This window comes from Sminthopsis crassicaudata, chromosome 3 (assembly GCF_048593235.1).
Source record: "Sminthopsis crassicaudata isolate SCR6 chromosome 3, ASM4859323v1, whole genome shotgun sequence".
NCBI classification, from domain to species: domain Eukaryota; kingdom Metazoa; phylum Chordata; class Mammalia; order Dasyuromorphia; family Dasyuridae; genus Sminthopsis; species Sminthopsis crassicaudata.
Genome location: NC_133619.1, coordinates 573,392,413 through 573,401,804, shown reverse-complemented (window position 1 = coordinate 573,401,804; position 9,392 = coordinate 573,392,413). Strand labels below are relative to the sequence as shown.

Below are 9,392 nucleotides of genomic sequence, written 5' to 3'. Positions count from 1 at the left end.
CTACATGTTATAGTATTACAAATGTAATAAATACTAGAATCATAAGTATAGTGTTGAAAAGATCCCACAGACCAGTCTAACTTCCTCATTTTAGAGATGAAGAAACAGATCCATGGAAGTTAAGCAATTTGCCCAAACTCAAACTGGTTGTAAATGTCATAAATTGGGATTTGATCCCAGATTCCTCATTTCCCACCCAACTGCTTCTGGACTTCATTATAATCTCCAGAAACTCATCTTCCTGCAAAATTATACCAACTCAGAAACTCATACCTCTCTAGCAGCCCCTGACCTTGGGCTTGTCCTTCCCTCTGATTGGGGGAAGTGGAGGGTGAACATACAAGAGATTCTTCCATACTCTCCATTTAAAAATGTTGCCAGGGCAACTATCTCATTTCCCACCCAACTGTAGGACTTCATCATGCCCCAGCCTGGGCACCTTCCCCCAATCTTTTCAGCTTTTGGAAATTAATCATCTCTTTCATTAGATTGTAAAGTCATTAAGGACAGAGACTTTCTTTGTATCCTCAGTACTAAGGACAGTGCCTGGAACACAGTAAGTTTTTAATAAATGTTTATTGACTTGTCTCCAGACCTAGGGTTCTTTCTATTATATTCTGCTGCCATCATTATTATTGCATAAAATGATGATTCTGAAGAATTCAGAGAGTCATAGGAAGATTTATATGAACTGATTCAGATTAAAGGAAGCAAAATCAAGAAATATATGTATAACTAAAATAATAAGCAAAACTAGAAAGAATAAAAATAAAAAAGAAGAACCTGAATCCTGTACTATTATAATGGTCAACCTTGATTCTGTAAAAAAATAGTAAAATATATCTCCTCCTTTTCATCCCAAAGATGGGAGACTATGAGTGTGAAATATTGCATAGACTGTTAGACACAGATGATGTGTAAGTTGATTTTGCTGACTTGATTTTGTATTCTTTTTTATTTTTTGTCACAAGAGATGAATAACTTACCAAGTAGGAGATGGAAGAAAGATATACCTGGAAATAGGAGTGATGTCAAAACCAAAACTATCAAATAAATATTTTAATAAGAAAAAAAAGATCAGCACTTAATACAAGCATCTTCAGAACAAGTTCACAGTGACTATGTGGACAAAGGAGGTGAGTGACAGAATGAGATTCAAACAGATTTTGATGGCTAGAAAAATGGGGAAAATCTATTAGAGCAAATGAAACAGAGATCAGTGTAAAAATATATATTTAAAAAGTTAGGTTTAGTTAGAAAAGGATTGGGGCGTAGTAGCTATTTCCTATGTAAAAATTTCTAATGGTTCTAGTGGACTGCAACCTCTTGATGAAGAAAACAAGCATTTATTAAGTGCCTACTTTGTGCAAGGAAGTGTGCATTTGCAAATATCTCATTTCATCCTCACAACAATCCTGGGAGATGGGTGCTGCTATTATTCCCATTTTAGGAAATTGAAATTAAGTGATTTTCTCAGGGTTACACTAGTAAATATCTAAGCTGAATTTGAAGATCTTTTGGTTCCAAGCCCCATGTTTTATTAATTGAATAAGTCAGCAACTTCTAATCAGTTCTAACTATGACATGGCAGGAAAAATTCTAATGTAGCTGTGGGAGAGAGACATTCAGAGAGAACTTGAAGGTAGGCTGGAATGAGAAGCTTCTCTGTTCAGTTTTTGGGATCCCTCCTCAGAGAAGACTTGCAGGATATAGGGCAATTGGGATAGGGAGTCCTATGATGATAGCTTTTGCTTCTTCTTGTACGTGTAAACAGTATTTGAGCCCCAGAGCTGGAAGAGACCATGCTGGGAGGGGGGAAGCATCTAGTCAAAAGCCCTCTGACATTTTGGAAAATTGAGGGCTCAGGGAAAGTCATGCAGGAAGTAACCATTAGTGACATAACTTAAATCCAAGTCTTGTGACTCTCAATCCAGAGCTTCTCATCACACTTTCCTGCGAATAGAACATAAGCTCATTTTTATATACAATGTCTAGCCCAGAATCAGTCACATGATAGGTATGCATTTGGCAAATGTTTATAGACTGACAGAATGAAGCACCTTTAACTTGGAGAAGACTAGATTTAAGAGACATATGATTCATGCATTTACAATAAAGGCCTGACTAATGGAAGAAGGATGCTAGTTTTTGGTTTTGTCTTCCCAGTACAAAACAATAATGTTGGGACCAGAGTTTCAATATTGATTCCACTACTTCATATCTACGTTCCTGGTAGTACAGTTCCTCTACTTCTGAGTTTCTTCTTCTGTAAAATGAAGGCAGTCAGATTAATAATAATAGCAGCTAGGATTTATAGAGATAATACAGTAGACAGAATATTGAAATCAGGAACACCTGAGTTTGAATTCAAAAGCTTATTAGCTAGGTGACTCTCCTTCCCTCCCACTTCTGGTGCTTTGGGTTGAGACCTCCCATATATACTTTGTACAATATATATATATATATATATTGTACATATATATGCTTTGTACAAACGCAGATATTTTCTCTCCCCAATTAGAACGTCAACTCTCTGAAGTGAAAGACTAAGGTTTTGCCTTCTTATATATCCAGAATTTAACACATGTCTGGCAGCTAGCAAGTTCTTGATAAATGTTTGTTGACTCACTCTCTGAACAAGAACCTTTGCTTCTCTAGGCCTCAGTTTCTCTATCTGTAAATTGAAACTGGGGCTTAGTGATCTCGAGGTAACTTCCGACTCTAAACCTATTCTCCCATGACTCTGTTACCAGAAAGTAGTTTAGCTCCTCCTAGACAAAAACATCCTAATAATGAGAGCTGCCTGTCACTCAGTGGAATAGACCGCCTCTGGAGTTAATGAGCAGCCCTCACCGGAAGTCCTCAAGCAGAGAATGTTGGAAGGGAAAAGGGACCTCTTTAAACATTCCCATTTAAGATACGTTGGACTAACTAGCCATTCCATTCATTCCCAAATTTCATTTATCATAATCCACGAAGAATTTTTCTAGGAAGGGTGGCTCCTGTGCCCCACATCAGAGAGTAGAAAATGTTCTCTATTCACTGCTTAAGAGAGGATGGGGCTGGGCGATACCTCTTCCCAGCCACAGTCCCTGCCTAGGGAAAATGGATGCAGGTGGCGAGATGTGGTCACGCTGGCTCCTTGCGCAGAACAACTCCGGCCTGGCCAGGAGGCTGGCACTGGCACGGCCCCCGCCTGGACCACAAGGGCATCCTTCTGTCTCCAGCTTCCCTGCAGGATCTGGGGATGGGGATGCCGGAGAGGAAGGAGGAGCGCCTGGAGGAGGCTGGGGTGCGGAGGCTCCTTCTGCTCCGCCCCCGCCAGGCAGCCGGGCCACAGCGCACCTGGAGGTTGAGCATCCTTTGAGACCGGGGCGGGGCCGGGAGGAAGGGAGAATGGCTGGGTGGAGAGGAGGACCACCCCGCCCCCGCCCCCCGCTGCCTGCGCACGCGCACAAGCCCCTTCGCCGGCCCTCCTGCCTGCCGGCATCCAGCTTGCTCAGGGCCCCTTCCCCTCCCCCTCCTGGCTGGCAGGAGGCGCAGGTGGCTGCAGCCCAGCACCCGACGCACGGGCTCCCGGAGGCCACCCACCTAGCAGCAGCATGGAGCACATCCGCACGCCCAAGGTGGGGCTACAACGGCAAAGGGGATGCGGGCCTGGGAAGGAGGGAGGGGGTCCGAGCCATTATCTTTCCTGACACGGGACTGACGCCACGCCCTCCAGGGACAGGTGCCACCCTCTGTGTCCGGTGCCAGGCGCTTGGGCTCGATCCCTCGGAGCGCCTGCGTCCGGAGGCTGGTCGCTGCCCCCGAGAGCGTCCCCAGAGGGTCGGGGAGAGGAGAAGGGATGTTTGGAGGGAGAGTGGGTGGGTGTCTTGACCGCGCCCTAAGCTCCGCTGCCGCGTTCCCCACCTGCCCCCCTCAATGTCCTCCGGGCCATCTTCCGCCCGCCCTGCCCTTCTTTGATCCTTTACTGCTCCCTGCATCCCTACCGAGATCCATCCTTCCCGTGATCCATCCCTCCCGAGGTCCATCCTTCCCATAGTCCATCCCTCCCATGGTCCATCCCTCTTTCCATACCCTTGCTTGCTGCCTCGGCCTGTTTCCGCTCTGTCTCTTTGACCCTGACTGCAAGCGGACAGGGCAGCTCTATAAGTGCCCACTCTGGATAAGGGTGGTGGTGATGGTGGTGGTGGAGAAGGAAAGCCTTGAATGCCACCTGCACCACGAGATGGAGAGGGGGTAGGCCCCAGTCCCTCCTTGCCATCCTCCTTCACCAGCCATCTGGGAGTAAAGGCCTTGGAACAATTCCACAGCTCCCCTCCCCAGCCATGGTGCAGCCCTAGATATAGACTGGAGCCGGACCTCTGCCAGCACCCTGGGAGGATGGGGATTCTTGGGTTCTACTCCTCAGCAGGATGTAAATCTCCCCTCTCTGCCAGAGGAAGAGGATCAGGTTCTTGGGCTGTGGTGCCAGGCCAACCTAGATTACTCAGAGATATAGATTGATTTTGCCTCAGGGAATTAGTTATTGTTTAACTAGTGGGCAAAGGCCAGGGAACTTCAGCCTTCAGGAATGTCTTGAGGGATCTGGGCCTCTGGGGCCCTTAGAGGGCTCTGAATGAACAGCCCAAGGCTCACATGGTCACAGCAGCCCTGCTCCCACCTGGCAGTGCTTGGGACCCTCCCTCCTGCATATCCCTTCATTGTATTTTCTGTTTCATTGTCAAATTAATCTCTCTTTCTTAATTCAGTTTGCCAATAGGCAAAGTTGTCCAATTCAGAACTACCTGCTATTCCAGGCCCCTTAACTCCAGCCTGTCCAAGCCCCTCATTTGTCAATCTACTCACTAATTAATAAGCAAGCATTTATAGAGTGACAATTCTGGGCCGATCCTCGGGGTACCCAAGCCTCAAAGAGCTTGCTTCTACCCAAGGAATACAGTGCCAAGATATTGTCTGGGTGAGAAGGGGAGAGGCAAGTACTAATAGGGACTTCCATAGGAAGGACCATCTATGGAAAATCACATCATTTCTTCAGACTTCAATTTCCTGCTCTATAAAATGAAGCAGTTGCCCTGGATGCCCTTTGAAATTTCTGCCAGCTTTGTTTCTATGATCCTATGTTCTCACTCTTCTCATCTGTAAAATGGGAGGATGTGTTAACTATCCTTGAAGATATTTCCATCTTCTGTGATCTCGATGCCCTCCCCCCACCATCTTCCTCCATTCCCACGCCCACCTCATCCCATCTGAGGAATTATTCTTAAATCATTGCTTTAATTGGAACGAGGATTGTATCAGTGGGCTCCAGTCACTGATCTCTGAGACTCTGGAAACCAAAGCCTCTCCCTGACATATGTTGTCTTTGCCCTTCTTGGAATGTAAACTTTTGGAGGGGTTTATGGCCACAGTAGTCACTTAATAAAGGCTTGCTGATTGAGGGGTTTGTCCTGTAATGCTGAAGTTGGCCTGACTGATTTAATAATTGGACAAGCTTTTTTTTTTCAGGGCTGAGTCTTACACTTAAAGGAAGTCAGGAGGAGTTGGGCAGCTTTGTCTGCTTGTCTCTTCTGTCCTCACTCACCTGGTTGAATTTCAGCAGCTTCTCTGAAAGGAGTCCTATTGAGCAGGAAGTGTGGGTATGGGGTTTCAGGAACAGAAACAGTTCTATCCCAAGGTGACCCCATTGCAGGGCTGCCTCTTAGGAATAAGAGGCTGAGGAAGGTGTGTTTGTAGATGTGTATAGGTGCCTTGTTTGGTCAGATTGGACAAAGGTTGCCTGATACATCTTAATTTAATTTTTTTGGAAGGGAATTTTTCCTTTCCCTTGGACATGTTAGTGCTTTGTTCATTAGTGCATGTAGGAAGGACCTTAAAGCTTCAACAGCTCAGAAAGACTGGGAGCAGGAAGTCTGAAACTGATATTACTTCAGAAGCATCAGGAATCTATTGGAGGTGAGAACATTCTCCAAAGGAGCTGATTTCAGCCCATCTAGTTAAAGTCCTGCCTTGGTTCTCCCAAATAACTCAGTCACTGAGTCAACTTAACACTTATTAAATGTTTACTCTATGTCAGTCACTGTGCTAACTGTTGTAGATACAAAATAAAAGCTTAAAACATAGTCCCTGCCTACAAGGAGCTTACATTCTAATAGTGGAAACAATGTAGGAATAACTTTGTGCATACAAGATACAGAGTAGGGATAGAAAGCAGCCTCAGAGAGAAGGTACCAACAGTGGAGAGGACTGGAACCTCTTGTAGAAGGTGGAGTGTGAAAGAAACTAGGCTGTGCAGAGAGAGAGGGAGAGTCTGTCAGCTGTGGATAATATTCAGTCCCAAGGAAGAGTTGGGAGATAGATTGTCTGGTTCCAAGAGCAGCTTGGAGACCAGAGTTGTTGATTTAGGAGTGGGAAAAAAATGGCATACCTGGAAAGCTACGAGGAGGCCAGGTTATCCAGAGCTTTAAAAGCCAAACAGAAGATTTTATATCTGATCCTAGAGATAAGAGGGAATCCCCCTGAAGTTTATTGAGTGTAGAGTAGGGTGGCTGTGACTTGGTCAGACTTGCTCTTTTGGAAAATGAATTTGACAGCTGATCAGGAGATGAAGTGAATGGAGGGAGTCTCGAGGCCAGAAAATTCACCTGTAGACAATTGAAGTTGGGGTCCTGAACCAGGGCAGTGGCAATGTCAGAACAGAGAAGAAGGTGAATGGGAGAGATGTGAGGATGGAAACAAGACTTGACAACTCTATGGATATGGGGGTGAGGGAAAGTAATAAGTTGACAATATTGAGAATAGGAATTTGGGTGACTGGAAGGATGGTGGTGTGCTCAACAGAAAAAAGAAAAGTTGGGAAAGGAGGGAAAAAAGGAAGATATTGAGTTCTCAAATATTTTTTTCTTTTCCTTGTATCTCTGGGGCTTAGCACTGTGCCTGAAATATAGCAAGCACATAATAAAATGCCTATTGATTCATTGGTTTTTATTTTGAACTGAAACACATACCTACTCAAGGGAGCATCTCCCCACTTCCGGGAGAACACAAAAAGGAATTTGTAGGAAACCTTACATCTTAATTTTCTACTGCTTCATTTAAAAATAAAGATTCTGGATTAGTTTCTACATGTTAATTTTAAAACTGTCCTGTTGGTCTGTGCTCCCTTCTGATTTTTACTCCTCTTCTTAAATAATATCAGAATGACCTTCACTTTTGCCTCTTTCCCTAAAACCTCTCTACCTCTGTACACACACACACACACACACACACACACACACACAATTGACTGAAAGAAAAAAGAACCCTAATAACATTATTAGCTGACTAGCTTTTTGTGCATTTTTGGTGTAGTATACTCCTCTTATTATAATTTCTCATTGGATTTCTACATCATTTAGTCAGGTGTGAACTTCAGGAGTAGATATGGGCCAGACAGGCATTTTGGTAGGAAGACCCCAGTTCAAGAACGTTGAATTTAAGATACTTATGGGACCAATTCAAAATGTCCGGAAGGTGATTGATGATGTGGAACTGGACATTGAATGAAACCCATGGAGGTTGATGAGGTGAGAAAGAGACATAGAGATATGAGGGGAATGGAAAAGTTGATGTGTATCATCCCTTCCCATTCTAATTTTATGCTCTAATGATTTTAGGCTCTCTATTGCCTCTGGGCTAAAATGCAAACTGCTCTTTGAGATCTTTAAATACTTTCACAATCTGGCTTCTGCTTTTCTAGACTGTCATCAGCCAAACTGAACTGCTTTGTTGTTGTCTGGCCCATCTCCTGCCTCTGCTCTTTGGCACACACCTTGCCCCATTCTTGGAATGCATGCTCTCTTGGATCACAACAGACTCGAGATCCTCCATACCACGTCAGGAGGGACCCCAGGGGCCATTTAATTCAACCTTCCATTTTACAGAGAAAACTGACATGCAGGGAAGAGGCTTGATTGTGATCACGCAGGTAGTCAGTGTCCAGAGCTGGATCCCTGGTCCTCTTTCTCCGGAGCCAGAGTGCCCTCCTCTGTACTGTGCTATCTGTTCATCTTCTTCATTGCCTCTTCAGTAGGAGGACTTTCTGATACAGCTAGTTGGTCAAGTGGTCTGTCCTCAAGTTATCATATTCAGATTTATCTCTACATGTTATATTGCTCCTGTAGAATATAAGCTTCCTGAGGGCCGGGCTGGGTTTTTTAATTTAGTTTTTGTATCCTCAGTGCCTTCTCTCCTCATTCAAAGTGGGTGGGTAATGTACATGTGTGTTCTCTTGTTCCCCCTCCCTCCTCTTTCCTTTTCTCCTTCCCCCTTCTCCTCCCTCTTTCCCTCTTTTCCCCTCTCCTCCCTCCCTTTGTCCTTCCTTCTCCCCTCTCCCTCTCTCTCCCTCTTTTGCTTCCTGTCCCTTTCCCTTCCCTCTTTCCCCGATGTCTCCCTCTCCCTCTTCCTCTCCCTCTTGCCATTCCTCTTCCTTTCCTTCTTCCTCTTCACTCCTTTCCTTCTAGATCTTCCAAGGTGCCAGGCTTTTCTTGACCAGTATCTAGAATGTCTCTTTGTTCTTTTTTTCTTCCAAACTCCCTAATGGCTCTAGCTTCCTCTTCAAAGCTCTTTATTGTCTCCATTCTCTGAATGATATGCTTGCTGCTGTCAGCCAGTGAGCGAGGGGAGCAAAAAAAAAAAATCATGTCTTTCCTGGAGTTCCAGCTATCATGTCTCCTATATTTGGAAGGGCAGAGCTTTATGTTTGGCTCTTTGGGCCTTTAAAATTTTTGTATTACAAGGCTTTGCAAGGGTGGATGTTGAAAACTAACTTTGCCTGTATTTTGAAAAAATGAAACACTATTATTATTTTTAAAATAAAATAAAATTTCTGTATTAGAACACAATGAACAACCAGGACCCCTTAGGCAAAGAAAGGAAAACCTCTGGGCTTAGTGGACAAGCCAAGTAACCATTTAGATTTTTCTTGGTACAAGGAGGACATTCATTTTTACAAAATCCCTTCTTGCTAAAATGGTATTTACACACATATATTGTATCTAGGTTATATTGTAACACATGTAAAATGTATGGGATTGCCTGTCATCGGGGGGAGGCAGTAGAGGGAGGGGGAGATAATTTGGAAAAATGAATACAAGGGATAATATTATAAAAAAAATTACTCATGCATATATATTGTGGAAAAAAAATTCTAAAAAAAAAATCCTTCTTGCTCTGCTCTGTCTATAACACTAGATCATGAAGCCTTACATCATCGATCCCCAAGGTGGCTGCCCTTTCTGGTTGCCTCCCTCCAGTTCATTCAGGCAGAAAAGGAACCAACCTTCTTTCTTCCTCCTTCCTAGGCTCCTCTGCTCAGAGACGTCACGTCTGCATTCCCCTCCCCCACCTCC

The 9,392-nt window shown here is 44.3% G+C and overlaps 1 protein-coding gene across 1 annotated transcript in view; it reads left to right on the top strand.

The window, feature by feature from the left end:
• The first annotated feature begins 3,471 nt into the window (after positions 1-3,471).
• MTMR7 (myotubularin related protein 7) overlaps positions 3,472-9,392 on the top strand; it is a 94,170-nt gene continuing 88,249 nt past the window's right edge. Inside the window, exon 1 of the mRNA XM_074304826.1 lies at positions 3,472-3,626. Coding sequence (XP_074160927.1) covers positions 3,603-3,626 — 24 coding nt within the window. The 5' untranslated portion in view covers positions 3,472-3,602. The remainder of the gene's footprint in view (positions 3,627-9,392) is intronic.